The 26,016-nt window shown below is 42.4% G+C and overlaps 1 protein-coding gene across 8 annotated transcripts; it reads left to right on the top strand.

Annotated features, from left to right (window-relative positions):
* Positions 1-63: 63 nt before the first annotated feature.
* Positions 64-19,576, top strand: ASB9 (ankyrin repeat and SOCS box containing 9). Of its 8 annotated transcripts, none has more exons than XM_083612197.1 (9): positions 122-387; positions 4,133-4,300; positions 9,634-9,713; positions 12,158-12,265; positions 12,858-13,008; positions 13,648-13,782; positions 15,890-16,081; positions 18,815-18,852; positions 19,401-19,576. In XM_083612197.1, the coding sequence occupies exons 2-9, from the start codon at positions 4,207-4,209 to the stop codon at positions 19,413-19,415; spliced, it is 813 nt and encodes a 270-aa protein (XP_083468323.1). In that variant the 5' UTR covers positions 122-387; positions 4,133-4,206; the 3' UTR covers positions 19,416-19,576. The 8 variants fall into 8 exon arrangements, with proteins under 8 accessions (XP_083468320.1, XP_083468323.1, XP_083468318.1 ...); XM_083612196.1 differs by lacking the exon at positions 122-387 and adding an exon at positions 3,815-4,010; XM_083612194.1 differs by lacking the exon at positions 18,815-18,852 and having other exon boundaries at positions 64-140.
* The last annotated feature ends 6,440 nt before the right edge of the window (positions 19,577-26,016 follow it).

Genomic DNA, 26,016 nt, shown 5'->3' with positions numbered 1-26,016 from the left:
TGAAAGCCCAGCTCCTTCCAACAGGCTGTGTCTCTGCCAGCTCTAGAACTGGGAGGGAGGGAAGACTTGCAGGATCATGTGGTTGCAATGTTAAAGGCCATGCTTCTCCTGGCCCCACCCCAGCCAGCCATGCCCAGCAGGTAGGCCCCTTCAGAGAAGACCTATATCTCAAGAAATCCCCTGGGATCTTACCTACTCCTACTAGATCCCTCATGCACTTCTTTTGAGCATGCTAGCAGCAATGAGACTGGGAAGAGCAACGGAAGGAAACATGAAGAATATTGCTCCCTAGTGCCTTGCGTGATCTCCTTCCTGCCTTCTTTCCCTGCCCCTTCCCTGCCTCCTTGGAGCTGGAAAGGAAGTGTCTGGGGGACCAAGTGTGAGGAGGTAAGATCCCATGAGCTTTCTTAAGATCTAAACCCTTTATCTTCCGGCTTCCGTTTTGACCCCTTTCAAAGGTGAGCCACCATCCCACCACAGGCTTGAGACCACCTATTCCATTAGCCTGTTATCTAGTCATGACCTTGCTTTTCCAGAAGTGGGGTTTCTGCCCAGCTGAATGTTACTTTCTTATGTAATATCAACCTGAAATGAAGTCCTGCCCCCCCGACTATGACTAATTCATTCATTGGTTTATGATCCATAGTAAAGGCCGTTTGGTCAAGAACTGAATTTCAGGTTGAAGCCGTTTCCTGGCACCCTTTCTACGAATGAGTAAGCACCTTATGCTGAGCTTAGTCCAAAATGCTGGGACGTGTTTACACTTGGGTGCTCTTAATTTTTATTTAGGGGGTGCCACCACCTTGACACTGGGTGGCATCCCGGACTAAATCCCATTTGAGTGCATATGTGTATATTTATTTACAAATGGTGCTTGAAATGGTTTATGTTAAAACAATGGCGTTTGGTGAAACTTCCTAAAAACAAGATTGAAACAGCTCAAATAAAACAGAGTGGTGTACAAAACAGAGAATGAAAAAGTTACAAGAATCTGAATCAATGAACACTTGGGGGCAACCACTGGTGTTTAAGAGGAGTTTAGAATATATTATTGTCTCTGCCTCGTGAATTGTGCAAGGGAGGGCACCGGTCTGGTGTGGGTGCTGTCCCTGAGAAGACTCTGTCCCACGTTGTCACTGAATGACGATCTGCTGGTTTGGGTCAATGTGTTGCTTTGGGGTCACTGCACTATAAAGGCCCCTCCCTCCACATACCTCTTCACATGTTCTGTGCAAGTACACTAAGCAGAAATGGAAGGAGGAAGGGGATCACAATTACAAACCTTCCCCTGACACATACATGCTCAGTTGAATGTGGGAAGTGACACTAAAAGAAACCATCACATTGCCCAATTATGTGGCCAGAGCCGACACTCATGTTTTAGATCCTTCAACTGGAAAGCTGTAGGTTGTTGGGGCAAGGACTTCCTGCCATAGTGTGGTGTGTGTGTGTATTATATATGTATTATATATACATACACATCGTGACGCTAAAGACCGGTATTTTAGTAGTACAATTGGGACCTGCAACAGAATCGTGTAGTGTGGCATGTTTCTGTCCGTTCTTCCAGTCAGTCAGTCAGCCATGCTTATACCCCGGATACTCCATTACTCTCCTCACCCATTTTGCCAGCATTCTGACAGCTCGTTTGCATTCAGTGACCACTGAACAGGCTCATTAGGCTGTCTTTTGACTCCCCTCCTTTTCAGGGTTCCCTCCCCAGATATTTTCTATTTCTACAAACTTAAGGGCTCCACCAGGCGGTTGATAGTTTCATCTTGTGTATGAGTGTATTTTGTGTATTTTGCATACATAAGCGCTGGCACTTTACACCTGCACATCAGAATCAGAAGGTATGATGTTCAGAAACAAAACCTGAATTGTGGAAAATTGCAGCTGCCTTTGATTTGCTGATTTTTATAGTGAAAAACAGGCACTGTTGAAAAGACTGGATAGCTTTACCTTGAGCATAATGAAAGCAGACATAATGCAACTGTTCCTGCATTGCTCTGCCAATTCTCATCCTTCAATCCTGATGTATAGCCCCTTCTCCCACTTTAAGTTTACTGTCAGTTATGTGAAATGCGGTCAAAGACCAGACTGTCAGACACATCAATGTGTAGGATTAAGGCTGATGTTTCACTCTGGAGGCTAAGAGCTATTCCAACAAATGGAATGATGGCATGAGTTACCTATGCTACTCAGTCCGTTCACATTTTCCTAAAAGAGATGTTGTGATAGGCTGTGCTTAGTTCCTAAATGAGAAGAGCACTGAGTCACGATTGCTGAAGCCCTTCCAGGTGTGTGGAAGCTTGAACGGGAAAGATATTCTTAAATATTTCAGAGTTGAGGGTTGGGGATAAATACAATTATTTGTATAAATCATTTAACATACTTTAAAATTAAATTAAATTTAGGGACGTGGGTGGCATGTGGTCTAAACCACAGAGCCTCTAGGGCTTGCTGATAGAAAAGTAGGTGGTTCGAATCCCCACGACGTAGTGAGCTTCTGTTGCTCCGCCCCAGCTCCTGCCAACCTAGCAGTTTGAAAACACACCAGTGCAAGTAGATAAATAGGTACCGCTGTGGGGGGAAGGTAAACGGCATTTCTGTGTGCTCTGGCTTCCGTCATGGTGTTCCATTGAGCCAGTAGCTGTTTAGTCATGTTGGCCACATAACCCAGAAAGCTGTTTGTGGACAAATGCCGACTCCCTCAGCCTGAAAGCGAGATGAGCACCACACGCCATAGTCGCCTTTGACTGGACTTAACCGTCCAGGGGTCCTTTACCTTTTTACCTTACTTTTAAATTAACAGATGATGCTACAGTGTGTTTAGAGAACTAATTCTTTTATTGAATTCTACCTTTTAATTGTCTCATCATTTATCCACAACACAAAGCCCTGGTTTTTATTTTAATCATGGTTTCTTCAACACACTAGGAACCATTCCACAAAAGAGGAAACAAACCACAACTTATTTCACTGCCCACCCCACTAGGGTACTGATTGGCCCATTTGAAATTAGAAGTCTGGCGGGTAACCCCCCCCCCCACTTGTCCAGCCATGGCTATTACTGACATCAGCCAGCCCCACAGGTAAACTGCCAAAAGAAGAACACAGGATCCTCATACTTTGCAGTCACCGCTGTCTTATAATATGCCAGTCTCCTCCTTTTTCCCTTGTTCAGTGAGCCTTAGAGAGGCTCATGAGTGGTCGTTGCTCCTCTCTGTTTTCATTTAATTATAGTTGGGGAGTTGCCAGCCATTTTTCCTTGAAGGGCCACTAAGTTAGTAAGTTTCTATTCAGGTAAAAAAATATATGCAATCTACCAAGTGTAATATTAAGTCTCTAAACAGAAACGGATGGATGAGGGGTGTGGGTGTGGGTGAATAGAACAGTTATTCTAACTGGCGTGTTGGTTTGAATGGGGTTTTGCTTTGTTTACCCTTCATCATGTGTCGTCTTGAGTTCATCCGCGGTCAAGATATTAAAATGAAATAAAGAAGCTCTGCCTAACACTGTGCTTTTTCATGCCATAGAGAGTATAAAGGAGCAGTTGGAAACAGCTCTCCAAACATGTGGTTTTAATATTCTTGTGGTATGTGGTGCAAAAACTTCTGTGCAGAAAGGATTCAGCTTGCCATTTCTGCGTGTAGTCATGCTCTTTTTGAATGTCTGTGATGGTATGTCTAAAAACAAATTAATTTGTGCCTTGTGATAAAGGCATTGCAGACAGCGTTAACCCCCCCTCTCTTTCTCTCTTTCTCTGTTATAAATCCCCTGAAGGCACAGTTTGCTGAGCTAGTAAAACTGGCTCTTTCTGTCTTGTTTTTTTGGCAACTGAGAAGTTCCTTTCTTATAAAAACAGAAGGCAAACTCGCTGATTGGACATGGTCCTGGAAAGGATATGACATCAGCCACATCCCTCACTTTGTTCTCTGTGCCCGAAATCTTCATGTACTTTTTAACCCAGTCAATGAAGAGGTGTTCTGTTAAGCTGGAGTGCCCAGGTATTTGGGTTCCTGTAAACCTGATGCTAGCACTGAAGCCTTGGTCTTCTGCAAAATGTTCTTCACTTGCATGCACACTGCTTAATAAATGACTCATAGAACTTGGGATATTTTTTTAACAGGCGAGATGGAATTTGAACTCTTATGAGCTCAGCTGTGAAGTGAAATCACAGTAGCCAGACTGTCCAGTGTCGCAATGGATGTGAAAGGGGCAAATGTGAACGCTGGCATATCCCAGAGATCAGAAAGCCAGCCTCATCCAACATACCTACCTAATCTACTGATGGGAGGTAAGTAATAATGCTGTATTTACAAAAGGGAAGGGAAGAGATTGTTTCAAAGTGGAGGTGGAAGGATCATAGCTGCACAATGAGAGTTAATGTATAGAATTATGTCTTTAGAACATTTCTATACCATCTTTCAGAATAGTTTAGCAATGCAAATAAAAAACAATAAAATGCCGCAAAAAGCAAATGTAAATGTGAAAAGCACCACAGTGCTTAAAATAACAGAGTGATCTATGTAACAAGCATTTTAAAAGCATATGGGAGGCAGTTAAAAAGCCTAGATGAATGGAAAAGTTAAGGTGTTATCAGTCTAACTTGTGACTTGTTTTGAACCATTGCCACCAGATGTGAGCAAGTATACAATAAGTTAAGATAACTAGCAAACCGCTTTCACTAGCGTTTTTTAAAAAAATATAGAACATTTGGCATTTGTGATAAAGAATAGTTCTTTCGCAGTTAGATGAATCAATATTTGCTTTTGTTGTTGATTTAGAAACTGATTTAACGATACAGCATGTGAGCTGAACATGCTGCCACAATGAATGAGTGTGTATTTATGCTTAGAAGTATGCGGGTTGAAGATACATATAGACATTTGCTTTATAAACATTCCTGTTTTACCAGATCTACTTTTATTAAGATATATATATCATAATATTGTAACTGTCAGGAGTAGCTGATGTGGTGGGGCAGTGCCATGTCACTGCCTTCCCAAGACAAGTCTTGTTGCTTCTGCTACTTACTGGGACAACGTGACGCTAGGGTAGATAGAAGTGAGGTTGAGACTCTATAGGTGTATACGGGAGGTGTTGCTGGATTTGTTCTACCAGAGTGACTCTGCAACCCTGGCTTCACCAACCCTTCCACCTGTGCCCCAACCCCATCCTGGTAAACAGAAGTGACACGGTGTGCACATAGAGTAGGGCCCACCTGCACTATATATTTAAAGCAAGTACAGTGGTACCTTGGTTGTTGAACGGCTTGGCTCCCAAACAAACTGGCTCCCGAACGCCAGTTCCTGTTTGTGAATGTTTTTTGGAAGCCGGACGTCCGACACAGCTTCCGCGGCTTCAGGTTGAGTGCAGGAAGCTCCTGCAGCCAATCGGAAGCCGTGCCTTGGTTTTTGAACTGTTCTGGGAGTCGAACGGACTTCCGGAACGGATTACGTTCGACAACCAAGGTACCACTGTAGTGGCTTCCCCCAAAGAATCCTGGGAACTATAGTTTGTTAAGTGAGTTGTTATGAGACCCACCCCCAAATTCTCCTAACAGAACTACAATTCCCAGAGTTTTCCAGGATCAGGAATTGACTGTTAAGCCAATCTGAGAATTGTGGATCTATGATGGGAACAACTCTCGGCACACTTAACAAATGAAACTTTGCAGGATTCTTTGAGGGAAGCCGTGGCTGTTTCAAGCAGTATGATCCTGCTTTAAATGTATAGTGTAGACGGGGGCCTAGTTCTGTTACCCTCAATATTCAGTTTAGTGGAGGAACGAGATCCACATTGCTTATTTAATCTCCAAGTGCCATAGCAATATACAATTCCACCCCCTTTTAATTCATCTGTCATTATTTTAAGTCTGTTCTCTGAGACTTAATTTAGATATAGCTTTTATTTATTACATTTGTACCCTGTCTACAAGCTCAGTTTTATTTTTTTTAATCTCAGAATAGTCATGTGAGGTAGAACAGGATGAGAAGACTGGGTACTTTGCCAAATGCCAACTAAGGAATTTCATGGCCGAGGGCAGCGCTGTGCATTACAATCAGTGCAGGAAACACTGGTGTTAACATCAGCAGTTCACGCAGCAAATATGCAAATTGCGGCTAGGCATGTACATGTCTCTTTAAACAACCACATGCATGTGTATGGGAAATGGGGATTCCTGGATGCACATACACAATGGCTTGTGGCATCTGCGGTGCATGCATTTTTTGCAGGGAAGTCCAGTGTAACCAGGGTGTTTTCCTGGAGCAAATGTAACAGGGGAGCTTCCCTGAGTGAGGATTGGAACCTGGCTATCTCACATCTTAACGCAAACATTTTGGCTGCTGTCCCACACTGCCTGTTATGTTTACGGAGGACTGGTGTACAAATTGCAGCGGCAATCATGTTTTCCACAGTTGCACCAGAAATCCTAGAGGGAATCATAAAATGGCGTGGGAGGTCAGAACAGCATGTGGGGGTGGCGAGGACAAGATCGTTCTGTCTGGCAGGCAGCAGTGCATCGATGGAACATTCATGCAACATTCAACTCCACCCAGTATATTCATTTCACATATTTGATCAACGAATTCAGAAAATCATACATTGCAGCCTTCTCCTGCAGGTGGAGAATTACAAGCCTGAATGCTCCCCACTGTAAAAACAACCCCTCCTTGTCCATGAAAAACTAGCATATCAAAGAGAAGAGTTATGGCCAGGCTTTCTCTCTGATGTAGAAGCTTTCTTTATGCAGGAAGTTTATGGCATAGGGAAACATTTAAACATTCAGAATCCCACCCTACATTCTGAAATGGAAAATGTGACGCCTCCTCATACTGAGTGGGACCATTGGTCCATAGAACTCAGTACTCCACGGGTGAGGAACCTGTCGCCTTCCAGATGTTGCTGAACTACAGCTTCCATCATCCCTGGCCATTGGCTGTGCTGGCTGGGGCTGATGGGAGCTGGAGTCCAACGATATCTGGAGGGTCACAGTCTACTCTAACTAGCAGGATGTTTTCTGAACGCCTGGAAGAGGCCTGTCCCATCACTTGGCACTTGCACATTTAGCTGACATTGAATTTGGGACCTTGCAAGGCATGATGTGATCTACCACTTAGCTACGGTCTTCCTTGGGTACAGTCTCACGAGGGTTCTATTACATGATGTTCTGCAGATACAGATTGGATCATAGCTTGCAGTCACCTTGGAAAATCCTTCACGGCAGACAAGTAATTCTGTTTGCATATTCCTCTTAGTTTCCCTGTTGATCTGATGGGGGAGGTGGTGATTTTTACATGGATAAGACACAGAGATATTGGTGCTAAGTTCAGGATAACATATTATTTTTCAGGATGTTAAAAACAAACTGCTGACGTAGCTACTTAAGAAGAGGTGCCCAGGGCTTACAAAATTTAATCAACTTATTCAACTGTGATATGCAAGTGACGGCAGCAAAATAGGGAGAAGTGTCCCCCAAATTAAGCAAGTTCAGCTCCCATTTAGAAAATAAAAGTTTTGTTTCAATTATTTTGTCTGAGCTAGTGTTACCACTGTGGTCTCATGATTGCTATTATTGCATAGTCAAACGTTATTGAAACCTTTGAACTGTTGGACTCCAAGCATAGTCTTTATGCTCTTCTGATTCTGATCAGTTGTGCAACACTGTTGATTTTATCATCTACCTTGTATAGGTCTAATGAGCTGTATCCTCATTAGAGGCAACCTACTTCTCTTTGAGGATAGGGCAGAGGATGGTGGCCTGGACCTACCGCAATGCATCAAAATAGACCGCCAGCAAGTCTGACACCCCTAGCATGTAATAACATAGTCGTCTGGTAACTGGCACCAGGTGATACCACCCAGGTGGCTAGATATATATAATCTAAGGACTACGTCAGTGGATCATCCTTGTAGGTATTATATTCTAATGTTAAACCATTCATAATTTTAAAAATAACATATTCATTTGATGTTTTTCATGTCTGTGGCTAAAAGCTGGAAATTAAGATTTAGGTATGGGCCAGTAGATCAATTCATCTAAACTCCCCTCACTAATGTGTCACAGATTAAGGTACATCACAATGAAATGGTGTAGTTCAAATGTGTAGAGTGCTACAGTGCAACCCTATGCATGTCCAATAGAGTTTACTCCCAGGTAAGTGTGTAGAGAATTGCAACTTTACTCTTGGAATGTTGGGATTTTGGTTCAGATTCCCCACGAACATCACTGATTACTTTGAACCAGTCACTGGCTGTGTTCAAACATAATGCTAAGCCATACTTTGTTCAACAAACCATGAGTCATGTCACATGCAAGTGAATAAGCAAGCCATGCCTTCTTTTCTCCAAATTTTGGCTTGTTTTCCAGCTACTCTTCCCTTGTGCCGTTTTAGCTTTACAAGTGTCGGGTGAGGAGAACAGACTCACCATGGTTCAGCAAGGCTGTTGGGTTCACATGTGACACCAAATCATAGTAAAAACAAGGCAGAGTTCATAAGTCAACAACCAGTTATGGGGGGTTTTTTTGGCGGAAAACAAACCATGATTATTTTACTGGGATGGGTTTGGACATTCAAACAAACCAGAGTTAGGGTAAACAAGCCATGGCTTAATATTGTATGTGAACCAGGACACTTTGCCTCAGTCTAACCTCAGAGGTTGTTGCAATGATATAAGCATAAATATGATTGGCCTGGAAGAGTTCTTGTCAATGAGAATGAGCAGAACTGAAAGAAAAGTATGAGGGTGTGGGTGAGATTAAAAAAATGGAATGGAGTAAAAAATAGTTAAGGAACAAGTTATTGAGAGGGTATTTTGATACCTTTTCAGGTTTCACTGTTTGTTTTGCTGAGCTGTATTTCCAGTGAGCCATTATTGAGGATTTATGTTTGTTTAGCAGTTTGGTTAATGATCTGTGACAAAACATGGAAGAAGGAGTCTCCTCTCACAGATAGGTACTGCAGCATCTTTATTATCAAATTGAGCGGAAAACCATATATTGCCAGCAGCTGGACCTTCTCTCGTGATGACATTCTGAATGGTATATCAGTCTCTAAATCATTCCAGAATGTACCAATTGCTGCTGCTGCTGTTATTAAACAATCAAAGTGCATGCTGTCCTTATTCTGTGGAGTTTACCAGCTAAAATCTGACCCAGGAGAAATAACAGAGGAAGGGAAGTAAAAACAGTATAGGCAGGCACACCTGGCATAATCTGTTGTTCTGCCTACTGGGTAATGCAAACAAGGAGAGTATATCAAGGTAGTATATATATGGATACTAGCCAAGCATCATCATTGAAGAGGAAAAGAAAGGAAAAGACATGCCAATGGATGTGTTATGACACTGACTTTTTATCTGTTTCTCTAGCATGCAACAGTTTGGTCTTCCCTCGAAGTTCATTGCCTTGAGATCAGGTTGACAGGTCGGGTAATAAAACACAATTGCTTTTGCTCACTGAAGCAAGGATGAAGTAATCACATTTAAACACATGGATATCGCTTAACCTTTAAGAATCCTTTTAGACAGTGCCGGATTTACTGAGCTACGTTCCCCAAACCAAGAGTAGATAACCTCATCTAATCACATTCTTATTCTTAAGCCTTGTTTCCCCTCTTAATGCAGATTTTGTTTCTGACTGGTCTCCTTTGCACGATGCTTCCATTCATGGGCGGCTGCTTGCTCTGAAGAAACTCATCCATCAGGTACTGCACCATTAGGGAGATAAACATTGAGTTTGCCTTGCTCATTAAGCCTCTTGTTGAAGGCATGTTCCATTTTATGCAGTAAGGTAGCAAAGGTTTGACATACGTGTTGACCTGAAGGAGAACTAAAATGTAACGTCTTCAGAAAATGGTAGTCTTGTGAGCTATTAAAAACCAAAAAAACACACCAAGAGTTGAGAGTTGGAAAGGGAAGAGATCCTTTCAGTTGTTCTTTGTAGGAAGAATGGTGATTATCCATCTCACTTTTGCATAAGTCCACTAATGATGGCAGGAGCTTTCTGGAAGCTACATGTTAATGTTGACTAAGTGGGCTGAAAAAAAGAATCATATATAAACATGTAGCATAGCTTAAGAGGAACACTATGCATGAATCCCATTAAGAAAGTTGTATTGAAGGCAAAAGAAGGATATCATTGAATGGACCAGACCAGTAGCAGCTGGTGAGGTGGAGCAGCATTGCTCACTCGACTTCCCATGTGGAGCAGGTGATAACAGAGCAGGTGAGGCAGTGGTGACGCTGGCGTGGTGCAGATGCAGCAGCAGAGCCAGTCCAACACTTCTCCTCCTGCAACCATGCTGACCTCTCTGCCACCTCAACACACCCTTGATTATCGGTAGCAACCTGTTTTGGAAAGCCAGGTGAGTGACACTCTGCCCCACTAGCTGGTACTGGAACAGACTGCCTTGGAAGGCAGTGGATCCTCCTTTGTTCAGAGTTTGTTTTTTTTTAGTGGAGGCCTGAAGGCCATCTACCAGGGATGCTGTGACAGTTGTTTGCTGCATTGGCAGGGAGGTGGGCTACATGGCCTTTGAGGTCACTTCCAATTCTGTGAACAGGGATGCTTCCATATGAGCACTTCTTTCTGTGTCCACTCACTTTTTTAATAGGCACCCATGTTGTTATTAACTGTTGCAGTCTAGTATTTGATGGGTAAACCTCCCAAGTTTGCAATAAGATGCAGTTGCAGCATCAGCTTGTCCAGGGTGAGCAGGTGAAATGCTATTACGGTATTTCGGGGCTCCAGTGCCTTTAAACTGAACACTCTCTCTTTGCAAGTTCAGTCCATTTTATTGATGAGCTTTTTATTGCTTTTGATCCAGGCCTAGGGGCGAGTAGTTAATAAGCCTGCAATAGACCCTATCTAATTCCCCCGGTGTTTGTTTCGCTTTCCAGGATTGTAGCAGGGTGTGGGGCAGAGTTTTACAGTGCAATTCTAACCATGTCAGAAATCAGTCCTATTGAGTGCCATGGGATTTGCTGTCAAGTTAGGATGGTAGCCATACTTAACTGATTTCCTCTCACTTCCTTTTTCTCATTTTTAAATGTTGAAACTTAATTTCTTTTTATAATGCCATTTTACTGTTTGAAAAAGAAAAGAGAAAACAGTGAGAGGGTATCACCCCCACCACTCTGGAAAAGAAACGGACATTGCGGAAATTTACAAAGGCTATTTAGATCAGAGCCCAGATCAACAAGCCGAAACTGCAAACAGGAGGCTTGTCATTAGCATCGGGATGAACCTTCCTGAGTGGAATTTACTTGTAAATAGGCATTGCAAAAGGAACATGGGTGTGGGGAATGGCACTGCTGACTAATGCAGTAGTATATTAACAACAGCTGTGCAGAGTCTCTGAACTTTGCAATGTAGTTCTCCAACCAAAGAATGTGAATATGAATGTATTAGATGAAAGAGTGCAATTCTATATTTATAAAATGCATCCTGTTAGGGGGAAATGGCTTACAGAAATGTATATTAGCCGACACTGCATATAAAAATGTGTTTATTAGGAGAAATTTGCACGAAAATGCTGGTGGTTTTTTGTGAGAATTAAAAAATAAATAAAATCCCACATTGCTGCAGAAATGTCGAGCACTGAATTTAAGATCTGAAAAACGGATATAATGAGAGAACAAGCTGACAGATTTGTCCATCACTAGCTACCAGTCAGTGTCTGGAATACTGAACTAAATGAACCATTGGTCCGAGGCAGTGTCCTATGTTCCTATGTTCTCATTTTCAGTTTTTTAATAATGGTGGATTAGCAAAAAGGCCCCTACAATTTCTAAGGAAACTGGGAATAGACAGATAGGGAAGCAAGACATCTGCATTCTGCAGATGCAACATTGTTGAAGTTAGTTTGCATATCAAGAATAACCCTTGAGTGAACCAATCATTCCTCACGTCAGTGGGACTTACGCAACTGAAGCAACAATCGCTACCGTCTCTGAGACCAAGGGTGCGCCCAGTGCCTAGGACTGTGATGCTATACACAACACTTACCTCATTTAATTTAAATTAATGGGACTTGCTTCTGAGTAGTAGTGAATGGGCTTGCACTGCTGGCAACATAAAACATTTCAGATTCATGTGGTAATGCAGGGATCAGCCTCTAATTATCCTTTCTTTTTCTTTCTAAATCAGGGAAGTAGTGTGAATCTTGTGACAGCAGATTGTGTGTCTCCTCTCCACGAAGCTTGCTTAGGGGGACATTCTGCCTGTGCCAGTGTCTTGTTAAAACACGGAGCCAATGTGAGTAACTTGAAGATGTCTAGGATTTTGGTGCATGCAGAAATAAGATGCCCTGATAGCTCAAGAAAGTGAGCCATGCCAATGATGACACCCACCCACCCCCGGCACTACTTTCTCATTGTCACTGACCAATCTGTGGTTGGGGAAAAAACCTTCCCAATCACCACCAGGATAATCTATTAAGAATAGAATAAATATTCTAGAATTGCATATGCTATGTGTAAGGTTGCTGCTGACTGATTGCAGTAATTTGTTTATAGAAAACAAGGCCAGGGGCTGGAATCTCTCTGAAAGTCATTGCCCCTGATCTTGGCTGGGTGGGAACTGGGTGTGAGCAAACCACATTCTGATAATGCTCCAAAGCGCTTTGTTATCAACATTCTTAGGACAGTGTCTTAGCACTGAAAACAAGAAGCTTTCTCAAATTGAAAGCTAGGTGGCATATGCTTATTTCTGGCTGACGAAAATGTCACGCTTAATGCCAACAAAATGACTTAAGGTGGGGTGTAAATATTCAGTTGTATGGCTGTTTTCCCAATGTTTGTTCCACCGCTTTAGGCAACAGCTACATTGCTGGCTCTTTTCCTTTCAGGTGAACATGGCTACCATTGACTGGAACACCCCTTTGTTCAATGCTTGTGTCAGTGGCAGTGTAGACTGCTTGAACCTGTTACTGCAGCATGGAGCCAGCCCCCATGCCGTGTGCGATCTGGCATCACCTATCCACGAAGCTGCTAAGCGAGGTAAATGTCAGCAGATGTGCCTTTATGCCAACGCAATCTTTGCATCCATTGATTCATTTGAATGCATGGGTTGCAGATAAAACCACCTGTGATGTGTATGTATGTTTAATCAAACCATGGTTTATGCAGCAGGTTTGTTTTCACTAACCAGCATCAACCACAGTGCAGGGTTTGGGTGACACGCCTAACTGCAGTTAATCTGAAACAGAAAGTGATTCCAATCACTACCTCACAGATGCACCAAAGGAGGGAGGGGAGGGTGCAAGTCCAGGAAGAGAGTAGGCTTATTACCATAATGATAAACGATGGTTTAGTGTTATCACGGAGCACAACTTCTATCACACTGACTTTCTAAGAGGGCTAGCCCTGTTTTCTTGGGGTGGTTAGGAAATAAGATAATGCGGGAAACAATGTTTGTTTGAATTTCATTGTGCAGAAGCAGCAACCGTTGATCCCACCAAATAGGTTCATTAAAATTTGGCAGAAAAAGAAACCTTAATGCTAGAGACAAAGAGAGTGGATGAAACTGGAAATTTTTTGAAAAGACAGCAAAGCCTTGCTGATTTCTATCACGGCTACAAAGTTTTAGTCATCAGGTTGGTTTTGATACGACTTATAAACTGCCTGTAATCCTTTAAGGTCATACCAAATGTGTGGAAGCCCTTGTATCCCACGGAGTCAATATTGATCACAACATAAAGCATCTTGGTACTCCACTCTACGTCGCTTGTGAGAGCCAGCAAGAGGACTGTGTCAAAAAATTACTTGAGTCAGGTAATGCATGGGTTGCAGATAAAACCACCTGTGATGTGTATGTATGTTTAATCAAACCACGGTTTATGTAGCAGGTTTGTTTTTACTAACCAGCATCAACCACAGTGCAGGGTTTGGGTTATATCTTGCATCAGGGGTAGGCAACATGGTGTCTCCAGACATTGTGGACTACAGCTCCAGTTATCTATGACCTTTGGCCACACTGGCTGGGGCTGATGGGAATTGTAGTTTAAAACATCTGGAGAGCACCATGTTGGCTACCTTTGACTTGTAAGCCAATAGCAAACTCCCTCTTCAAAGATGGATCCTTATGAAGCCAAAATGACATCATCCACGCACAAAAGAAAGGTTATGAGCCAGCCTGGGCAGATCTGCAACAGTAATAACAACAACAACAACAACAACAACAACAACAATAATATGCTGCCCATCTGACTCGGCAGCTCCCAACAAAATACTAAAAACACAATAAAACATCAACCATTAAAAACTTCCCTGGGCTGCCTTCAGGTGTCCTCTAAAAGTTAAATAGTTGTTTATTAGTTTATCTGCTTGACATCTGATGGGAGGGCGTTGTGCAGGGTGAATTCCACTATCGAGAAGGTCCTCTGCCTGGACCTCTCAGTATCTGGGTTGGATAATGAAGGTGGAGTCGCTCCTTCAGGTATACAGGTATATAATAGTTTTTAGAAAACCTAAGCAGAGGGAGGGAATCCCCAAAACAGCAAGGGAATTCCCCACCCCCAAAAGGGAAATAACAGTGATGCAATAATTTTGCCTGCAGAATTTGTAAGGTGTTAACAGATCCCAGGGTATCTCTTTGGACAGCAGCCACTGAAATAAATAAGCTCATATTTTAACAAGTTAGATCCACCACAACAAGGTTCTCCTTACTCAGAGGTGGTCGTGGCCGATGCAAACACAAAACCACCAATGCTCATAGGCCCCTTCTCGAACCTGTCCACCCCATCATAGCAATACAGGAAGCTCCCTTATATGAACCAGATCTTTTGTCTATCTAGCTCTGTTTGTCTCAGTATAGACTGGCAGTGGTTGGGGTTTCAGTCAGATGCCTCCCAACCCGATGTGGAGATGCTTGGGACTGAACCTGGGACCTTTTGCATGTGAAGCCTACTGAGCCACAGTCTCTCCTCAAATCGGGAGTACAGAGGGTATTCTTCTCCTTGCGCTGATTGCACTAAAATTGCAGATTTACTTAAGGCCACTAGGAACATACTATACTCTTGTAGCAGGGGTGAGAAGCCTGCTAAACTCCAAATCCTATCAGCCCCAGCCAGCATGGCCAATGATCAGGAATAATGGAAGTTTTAGTGCAGCTTCATCTGTTTTTCTCTCTCTCTCTCTCTCTCTCTCTCTCTCTCTCTCTCTGTGTGTGTGTGTGAGTCTGTCAGTCTGTCTGTCCCCTAGTGGTGGTGGGGAGTGTACAGGTTCCTGCCTTACAGTAGAATAACATATACAGTCAAACCTTGGTTGTCAAACGTAATCCATACTGGAAGACCGTTTGACTTCTGAAATATTCGGCAACCGAGGCACGGCTTCTGATTGGTTGCAAGAGCTTCTTGCACTCAAGTGGAAGCCGCGCAGGACATTTGAGTTGCCAAACTGAGAGATTCACACCTAATGAAACCAGAGTGAGTACCTCAAGTTTGGCTAAACTGTAACAAAATGTGCACAGACAGAAGGGAACTTTGCCTTGTAGCTTTCTACAGTTTGCTCTGTGTTCTCCTGCCAACTCAAACACCTCCCTGAGACAACCTACGTGGGTTGAAATATTTGCTTGTTAGGTTAATTGTCAAGAACACTGGGACCTGTACTGTGCAAAGGCATCAATCATTCTTTGTGAACATCCCCGAATCCTTTCATGCGTGTTCAGTTTCCACGTTGCTTTGGCTGCAAGCCAAAGTCCGTGAATAGGCTTGAAGCCAGTTGAAATTTAAACTAAAAAAACCCCAACAACTAATGTGCATATATAGGAGGAGATTGTGTGAGCCTTAAATAATCCTTAAACTGACCAGAGGTAATAAAGAATATGGGGAACTGCAGCTTTTGCTAGTTTTAACTTTTTCCTTTCCTTTTCTCCCTCCAGGAGCGAGTGCAAATACTGGGAAAGGACTGAATTCCCCTCTCCACATGGCTGCTCAAACCTCCAATGCTAACTTAGTGCATTTACTTATTGAGTTTGGAGCAGACATCGGGGCTGTGAATGCCGAGGGCAAAAAGCCAACAGACCTGGTTCCTCCAAACAACACGCTAGTGCAGACATTGCTGCAGAGAGAAGGTGCCTATTAATCTTGGTTTCATTCAAATTCAAAGTATTTAAGGGTGCTGAATCAAGCTTTGAAAAGGACACACTCTCTTTCTCTCTCTCTTTCTCTCTCTCTTCTCCCACCGCATTGTTAATTATACTTGTTAATCTGAGCTAAATAATAAAAAAACCTTGCAGATAACTCGACTTGGTTACAACAACTGATGCCACAATGTGACCCTGAAGTTGTGTTAGGGAGTACACATGGCGATAGCTACGCATTCAAGGGCATCTTTGTAGGATCCAGGTCTCAGAAGAAAGGAGAACTGTGTGTTCTTGTAACTCCGAAACCTTGGTTTTTATCCTTGTTACACTTTGCGATTTTTGTTCAAAGACTAGTATCCACGCCCGGATTTCTTGGTATGAAACAGAAATAAGTTGGGTGGGAAAGTGCTCCAAGAAGGGAGAAAAGCCTTGTAGGATGTACCGCCAATATGCATCATCTGGTGTGACAATAGCATGTGAATGCTTTGATAGCAGGTTCCCTCCTGCTATGCACTTCTTTTCAGCAAATTTATACCCATCAAAATAGACTATTTTCTTGTGCATATGTGGTTCATTATTATTATTATTATTATTATTATTATTATTATTATTATTTGATACTATTTGTTGCATTGAAAGAATACAGCAGATAGTATAAAAGAAAAACAGTGGGACTGTATTGTTTCAGATCTGTAAGCAAATTTCCTTATCACACAAAATTAATATTTCCTTTTGCATATTTCCTGATGAGCATAAAACTAATTCATATTGATTGTGCTTGTTATGTTTTCCAGGATAGGAGACTGTAAGCTCAGTCTGACTCTTTATGCAAATATTTATATCTACATCTACACACTTGGACACACATATTCACTTAGATCAAAATGTTATATACAGACACTAGGGGATATGCATTGTATGATATAAATCAGGCATAGGCAAACTCGGCCCTCCAGAAGTTTTGGGACTACAACTCCCATAATCCCTGACCATTGGTCCTGTTAGCTAGGGATGATGGGAGTTGTAGTCCCAAAACATCTGGAGGGCCGAGTTTGCCTATGCCTGATATAAATGATGGTGGGTTGGTGTTTTTCTGTAACGCTAGTGTAAATGTCTCATATGAAGCCATAGAAGGTTTGCTGTATAGGCCTGATGTACTACAGTAGACTATTCCTGCCAACATAGTTGCATCTGTGTGGAATCATTTCAAGGGATAAATAAAAGATGAAATATGTATATAGCCTAACTCTTGCTATCTATGTATAGTTATTATACTATTGTGAAATGTTTTGAAGGCCGCAAGTATGAATCTCACTGAGGAAAGGCTTTTAAAAGCTCTGTTGCCATATTTAATTACCATGTTTTGTAAGAAAATACGACGTTCATCTTGCAGTTGGCAGATAAATAACATAGCTGCTAATGAGAGCTAAATAGTGGATATGAATGACTGTGCTCAGCTCCGTTAAATCATAATGAGATGTTTGACTTCAGTGTGGCAGCTCTAACATTTCTGTTGCAACACACATCATTCATTCAAACAAACAAACGAGCATCGTTGTTTTCCACGTATAATCTTGGATAGAGTTGGCTTTTCTCTGGGTTATCACAAACTGGCACAATAAGAAACTGGTTATTGGATGACATTCCATCTAGAATTAGTGATATAATATATGCCAAGCATTTTGAACATTTGAAATGGGCTGTACCAGGGCTGGATTTAGGTTTGATGAAGCCCTAAGCTACTGAAGGTAATGGGACCCTTTATATGTCCAGCTGTCCTTTGTCAACAACGAATTGTTGCTGTTTTTTGTGTTGAATATATGCTATATGGTAATTTATAGACCTAATAGGTATCTAAAGCCATTTGCACATGACAAAATATGTATTTTATCAAAGTAATTGTTGAACTGAAATACAATTAAGAAGTATATTAATAGTGAAATAAAATTAAGAAGTATATTAATAGTGAATTAATTGTTAAGTTCTAACTTAAAATGATTTTTTATTCACAACAAACTTAATAATGCAAACACATTTACATATATTTTGGAAATGTACATCCAGGTTTTTTTCCTTTAATTTTTTGGGGGGCGCCCAACAGAGTGGGGCCCTAAGCTATAGCTTGTTTAGCTTATACGTAAATCCGGCACTGGGCTGTATGTAAATAAGTATTTTGATTTATTTTTATTTTTTAAAAAATCATTGGAAAATCTCTATACTGTGCTCACATCCAGATATGTAGTCCTTGACGCTGGAAAGGCAATTTCCCCCGTTAGCCTTGGATCACGGCCCCAGAGGAGAGCTTTCCCTTTTCTGCCTGCTGTTCATTTACTTGAGCGACCTAGAGATCTGTATTCTGCTTCTACTCTTGCATAGTGTTGTTGCTCCCTGCTTGAAATCCATTGTGACACGGTTTGTGCATGCTACTCTATGCGGGGTGTCAGGGCCGAGAGAGATAACTTTTCCCTGTTCAGCTATGAGGTTGTCCCCCCCTCCCCCAAAGTTCAGAAAATCTTACTCTTTTAACCCAATTAACTTCCTATGTATTTCCCCCAGGAGATCTGTTATTCAGTTGCTTTCCTGGATGGTTTTGAGCTGTGCAGAACTTGCACTAGCAACTTCTTGTTCTATAGACTATCTCTCCTGTCTAGAAATCAGCACTATCACTCTGACCTTCTCCTTTGTATCTATTTTTCTCTCTCTCTCCACCCTGCCCTGCAGTTTCAGCAAGGGGAGAAAAGGATTGCAAATTCATTGAGGTAAAGGCAGTATTTAATTCTTTTCCACAGATAATGGTCAAGGATGAAATCCCACTACTATCACCATTTGGGGCTGGAGAAAGTAGAATGGCCCACTTAGCTAAAATCAATGTTATTCCAGAAGACTGCTATTTCACTTTCATCTTAAAGCCGTATGGCAATAATTGGTTGCTGCAATTTTTTTTTCAAGATTATAGACCCAAAGATTACAGACAATCAAATCTATTTTTATATTATTTCATTGCCCATTTAGCAATAGCCTTCGTAATACAGTTTGTCTTTGTTTCAGCCCATATTTCTCTTATGCAGTAATTTGCTTTTGACCTTAAACAATATATCTCAATTTGGAAAAAGTCAAACACAAGAATTTCTTGAAGCTTTCAGGTGCACTGTGAGAGCAGAGAACTCAAAGCTGTTTTGTTTCAGTGCAGCTGCTCCGAGTCTCAGAAAAGCTGACCTTGTGATGCAGCTGCAGACGGTGTTTTGTGGGAAAGTGTTATGAAGTCAATAATACCTTGCTTTTTTCTTTGGCCTCTTCCCCTCTCCAGGGCCCTTCTCCTTGATGCAGTTGTGCCGCCTTTGCATACGGAAGTCCTTGGGATGCAAACAGCGACAGAGAATGAGTGAACTTCTGCTACCAGATGAGCTGAAACGGTTTCTGTTGTACCTTTAAGTGTTTTGTTTTGCCTGATGGGTTATTAAAGTGTTGTTTCTTATCCAGGCATATTTGTTGTTGACAGCTGTCTGTCTCGAGAGACAATGGAGTGTGCCTCCAGGGGTGAAGTCAAACCGCTGTATTAGCAGCACCAAAGTGACCTCCCTGGGACATAAGCCTGGGCAGTATGTGTGGAAGGCCTGGGCTGCCGAGACAACAAGACCCTCCTCTTGGCCTTGCTGGTGTGGTCCAAAGGAAAGCAGCTTGGCTGCAGGAGTTGTCAGAAAGAGGAATACAAGGCGCCATCCAACCTTAGGGACTCAACTCTGGATCTGAAAAACTGGGCAAGTGTGTATGTGTGTGAGAGAGAGAAATAGTGTGTCTGTCTGTCTGTCTATCTATCTATCTATCTATCTATCTATCTATCTATGACCTCACAGTTTCTATCCTTGTCAACTTATGTACTGAACAAGTAAAAACCCCCAGACTGTAGTATTTAAAACATTTCACTAAGCAACTGGTGTTTAATAACACTGTACAGTGGTACCTCGGGTTAAGAACTTAGTTCGTTCCGGAGGTCCATTCTTAACCTGAAACTGTTCTTAACCTGAAGCACCACTTTAGCTAATGGGGCCTCCTGCTGCCGCCCCGCCGCCGGAGCACAATTTCTGTTCTCATCCTGAAGCAAAGTTCTTAACCCGAGGTACTATTTCTGGGTTAGCGGAGTCTGTAACTTGAAGTATCTGTAACCCGTGGTGCCACTGTACAGTTATATATGAGCCAAGGGTGGGAAACCTCAGACCCAGAAACCAAATGTGGCCCAATCCATATGTCTCAGTCTGACCCTCAGGACTCTCCCCAGGCCACAGCTCTTCCTCAGAGACACCCCTCAGTTCCCCTACAATGCATCCTCCACAAAAATTTACACCTGGCTGGAATGTCTCCTTGAACTGTGATAAGGCGTAGTGCTTGTCTGTTATGGAGATATTTGGTGTGTGTGTGTAAACATCTGATTTTTACATAGCTCAAATGTCACCTACTGTACAAAGGTAAGATTCTCACCTGTTGCTCCACCCACTGTTTGCCTCTGGCCACGCCCACAATCAACATATGGCCCAGGAAAGGTTGTCCACAAGGACATTTGGCTGTCAGGCTGAAAAAGGTTCTTCCTCATCCCTGAAAAGGTCTTAGTCACTCCCTCTCTAAATGAAGAGAAATTGGTCAACTGCCCCCGCTTTGAATCCAATAATGAAAGATAAATTTGCTTTGAAACTTGTAAGGAAAACGTACACACAGCAGTACATGTACCAAAACGAGCAGGCTTATTTTCATACATTGGTTCTGATCCAACTAAAGTTAACAATGGTTAAGTTCTTTTGAAGCCAATGAAGCATATTACTAGTGACAAATACAAAGTTCTGGTCTTAAACAAGCCTACTAGGGAGTAAGCCTCAGTCCAGTATATCTGAAGGAGCATCTCCACCCCCATCGTTCTACCTGGACACTGAGGGCCAGCGCCAAGGGCCTTCTGGTGGTTCCCTCACTGCGAGAAGCCAAGTTACAGGGAACCAGGCAGAGGGCCTTCTCAGTAGTGGCGCCTTCCCTGTGGAACGCCCTCCCACCAGATGTCAAAGAGAACAACAACTACCAGACTTTTAGAAGACATCTGAAGGCAGCCCTGTTTAGGGAAGCTTTTAATGTTTGATGTATTATAGTATTTTAATATTTTTTTGGAAGCCGCCCAGAGTAGCTGGGGAAGCCCAGCCAGATGGGCGGGGTATAAATTATTATTATTATTATTATTATTATTATTATTATTATTATTATTATTTATTATTATTATTATTAAACACAGTGGGTCTTACTTCCAAGTAAACATGCATAAGATTGCACTGCGCACCTTTGCTTTCAGTGGAGCTTGTACATGACTAACTTTTAACTGGATTGTGGCCACCATCTGAGGATCAGGGTGCCAGTTCCCTGAAAATTCCAGCCAACTATTTTCTCATGTAATTTTTATCTCTGACATTTTGAGAAAACAGCTCTTGCTTGTACCGTGTTTTTTTCAGGCTGGTGCACTGTGTCTTCCAGACTAGGCTACATGCATCAAACTGTCAGGGTGGTGAGTTAAACCATGTGAAAGGGTGTTGCAATTGATGTTGCCCAGTGTGGTGCAGGATGTCACTGAGCAATCTTTGCCTAGGATGGTGATAAAAGGGAATTAATTCGGTAAGCAACAAGTGCGCACGGCATCAACTGACTGGATCCTCTTGAGTCAGTGGGATTGCAAAGTTGTCAATGGGAAAGTGCAGTGCTGTTATGAATGAGTCACAAAAATGTGAAAGGGGGTATTTTGAATATTTCAAGGCTCGCTGTTTCTCAACAAAATAGTTGCTGGCCCATTTGAAAAACAGCACCTGAAATCCGTATTAGGTTCGCAGCTCTGTTAGGCCAACCAAAATGCCACAAAAAGTGGAGGCAAGCTCTTGAGGTCTCCAGAACCCTTAACCAGGCTAGATTAGCCTTCTTTGACCCAGTGCCATTCAGTGGGGCTGCGAAATTCTCTGATAGGTTGGAGTGCACTGCTCAAGCCTCGTTTGGGTCCATGGGAAGCCCCCCCCCCAAGAGATGCCTAATCTCTGGGTCTCAGGTTCGACACCCACATTGGGCAAAATATTTCTGCAGGGGGTTGGACTAGGTGACCCTTGTCCCTTCCAACTCTTCAGTTCTATGATTCTATAAGCCCTGTCTGTGGTCAGGAAGAGGAGCAATCCAATAAGCAGACCACCTGCGTCCACAAAGAAGGAAATAATAGGTAAAGGTAAGACAAAATCCCCATTTTTCTACATGCCTGACCCCACTCGCAGTATATTCAATATGACTTCAAATCGTTCTAAATAGAGATCAATTGATGTTTTGCTATTGATTTTGACACAAGCAGGCTTTGGTTCTTACTGGGGAGGCTTCTAGATGGTGCTTAGAAGAACCGGGACTTCGAGGGTATGATAAATTTGTTCTGGCACATAGGTGAAGAACCCAGTGAACACTGAAAGAAAATGGCACTGGAATTATCTGCAGACAAAGCTCACCTAACATGAAAAGAAAAGGGTAATGCATTACCAAATGTCAACTCTTCGGTTCTGAACAGTATGCATTACAACAATAAAACGAGTATTCCATATAAAATTATCTTTGAGAGCTTAAGTTCTGCTAACCCCCATGCAAACATGGTGAATAACTGCTTTCTGAAGTGTTTTGTTTCGATTGATACCAACAACAAAAGCTGCAGATATTGGAGCAGATTAGAGTGCAGATGTTATGTATTCTTATGGAGAACTGGCTTTTCGAAAATTACAGTTGGGAAGGTCTGAACAGTTTTTATTAGTCTTAGAAATTCTGAGAGCTGGTTCACAAGTGGAGCTTGTTAGTGCATTGTCTGTGCATAAGGAGAGACTGGAGTTAAGTCTGACCACATTGCCTTGCTACGTATAGAGAATAAATTTGTCACACAAGGCCCAGACATATACAACCACATGTGCATGTAACCCAGTCATGTTGTTGTTATTCACATTTATTAGACACCTATTCCAGCCAATGCCTTGAAGGCCCATCAAAAGATAGCATTTAGACAGCAGACATATCTCCTGTCATAACCTTCCTCACTATTGTGAGATGTATTTCTGCTTAATTAAATTTTTCTCAGTTTACATCTCTACCTATATATTAGTAAGGGTAAATTTTATGCAAATGCAAGTGGCCATACTATTCCATTGTATTGATGGCATCTATCCCATGTTCTTATTCCTTGGCAAACACCTAAGGAACCTACAATATATTTGGGCAATGCTTGGAAAGCTCATTTAACTGAGCTATCAGGCTGGAAACATGAGTGAACAGAATTGGCAGCCCTGTCTCCAGTAGACTGCACAATGTTAGTTAAGATGCATGCCTCTCGTTGAGTTTTATTACATATATTAAACATTTACAGCTGATCTCTCTCTCACCCAGCCACCTCTATTTCCTAAACTACATTTCCCAATATAAGCACAAGATGGCAATCTTCTACTGCCTTTCATCCGGGCTCACTCCAGTCGTCCAGGAACATTGCGCTCAAACAAAATCCCTTCAGAAGTCATAATGTTAGCTTTTCTCCTGAAAAGAACAGCAAATGGACTTCTCAGAGTTCAGAAGTCTTAGTGGGAAAATGCCAGATGAAGTGAAGGCTCATGAAAGATCATTTTAGTATAAAGAGAGAAAACTCCTCCTAAAGTAGAAGGGTAACAATGCAATTTTGTGCACGTCTTCTCAGAAATAAGTGTTTAGTGGCACTTACTTAAGTGGGATGGCAGCCTGAACTGAATTACCTGAACTACTTTGCTCTATCATTCAAACAATGCACTCAGCACATGCAACATTAGAAACAAGCTGGCTTCGTTCAAAATCCACCACGATGCATGAACACAGACTCCCCAAGTGTCTCTGTTTTCTAGGGACAGTCCCAGATTTACAGAAGCCATTCCGATTTCTGATTTGATCCTGGAATGTCCAGTTTTCCCTTAGGACATCCCTAATTTGATTGGAGAAATGTTGGAGGGTTAAGTGGCCCCTGAGCCAGGGAGATACAACCTTTAGAAGACACCTGAAGACAGTCCTGTATAGGTGATATGTTTAATATTTTATGTTTTATTCTCTTTTTATATATGTTGGAAGCCTCCCAGAATGGCTAGGGCAGCCCAATCAGATGGGTGAGTTGTTGTTACTGTATAGGATATCTCTATTTTCATCAGAGAAATGTTGGAGGACATGTCAACATCTGGGTTGACAGAACTCCTTAGGGAAAGCCAGGCCCCATTCCTGCTTTGGAGGGCCCTTCGGTCGGCTACTTTCATAGCTGGCCTACACCAACCAGGTAATCTGAGGGCCTGATGCCTTGGAACCCCCATTACCATGCCACAAGGTAAACCTTGGAGCAAATGCTACCAGGAAGGCAGTTTGCCGGTTGACAGCCTCTCTGTTGTCCTCACTTGTGTCCTCAGGGCAATGAATGAAGGGCAGGCCAGTCTGTTAGTAGCAGGCATTTTAGACAGAGCCCCCCCCCCCCCAGTCCCATCCTGGAATGCTGGACCTGGGGAAATGAGACTGTATGAATCATGCCCACTCCTTAAGAACATAAGACAAACCCTGCTAGACCAGACCGTAGCCCCATCTAGTTTTGTTCTCATGATGGCCAACCAGCTGCCTATGGAAAGTTCTCACAAGCTTCCCATAGGCATCAGATTGGCCACTGTGGCTACTGACACATGACAACTATGGCCTCGACGTACCCATCTGCTTTGATTTTGTGTCCTGGTTTTTTAAGGCTGGCCGCAATAGGAGCAGAACTGGTAGCTCAAATCTCTGCTCCAACCTCCTACACAAAAGCACTGTAGTTGCTCCACCTTGTTTTCCTCATTTCTTTTAGGTGTGTAGCTCTCTTTATGTGAGAACACCGAGTGTGTCCTTTGGAAGGATGCGAGATAAGTTGTGCTTTGAAGAGGAATAAAGCACCATGAGAGGGAATCCAAATCAAGTCAAGCTGAACCCTTTCACTGGGAAGGACCATACCAGATACTATTAAAAATAAAATAAAATTGAATAGCCTCCTCATGTGCAGACGCTATGCTTAAATGAACATTGTATTGTGTAGTTACATACAGGTGTCAACTCAGCATACTCTCCAACGTTTCTCTAATGAAAATAGGGATGTCTGTTCCATAATAATATTATTAATACTAATTTTACTATTTATTCCCCATCCATCTGACAGAGATGCCCCAGCCACCCTGGGCAGCTTCCAACATAATATAAAAGCATAATAAAACATTAAATATTTTTTTTAAACTTCCCTATACAGGGCTGTCTTCAGATGGCTCAGGGGTTGGATAACTCCATACCCTCCAATATTTCTCTGATGAAAATAGGGATGTCCTAAGGAAAAGTGGGGTATTCTGGGATCAAATTAGAAAACTGGACAGCTTCTGTAAATCTGAGACTGTCCCTGGAAAACAGGGACACTTGGAGGGTTTGCCTCAATAGTCCAAAGACGGTTGTACTGCTACACCATATATTTGACCTCAGCCATAAGGCCAAGAAATTCACGGCTTCCCCATTGAACTAGGGATCTGGGCAGATTCGTAAAGGATAGGTCTAACTATGACTGCTCCCCTATTGGTTATATGGAGCCTCTGTGTTCACAGGAAGTCTACTTTTCTGTGCTCTCCAATTACACCATTGCGAGAGGGCCTTCAAGCTTCTGAGCCCTGCTTGCGGACTTCCCAGAAGCATCTGATTGGCCACTGTAGGAAGCAGAATGTAGGTCCTAGATGCTTGGTGTGATGTGATGGCACTATTATGTTCTTGAGCTAATTTCCCATTGATTCAGTGAAGTGGGAAAGCTCCACTTTGCATTGTTAAAATATATGAGTGAGAATGTGTCAGAGCCAGGACATTGTTGGGACTGATACATTAAT

The sequence above is a fragment of the Podarcis filfolensis genome (assembly GCF_964270895.1).
Source record: "Podarcis filfolensis genome assembly, chromosome: 4".
Lineage (NCBI taxonomy): Eukaryota > Metazoa > Chordata > Lepidosauria > Squamata > Lacertidae > Podarcis > Podarcis filfolensis.
The sequence above is the reverse complement of the archived record's forward strand: the minus strand, read 5'-3'. Positions and strand labels throughout refer to the sequence as shown.

Coding starts and splice junctions, on each gene's coding strand:
- ASB9 (XM_083612194.1), top strand. CDS start 4,207: ATGGATGTGAAAGGGGCAAATGTGAACGCTGGCATATCCCAGAGATCA. Junction 12,266..12,857: donor TGTTAAAACACGGAGCCAAT/GTGAGTAACTTG, acceptor TTTTCCTTTCAG/GTGAACATGGCTACCATTGA. Junction 13,009..13,647: donor CCACGAAGCTGCTAAGCGAG/GTAAATGTCAGC, acceptor TAATCCTTTAAG/GTCATACCAAATGTGTGGAA.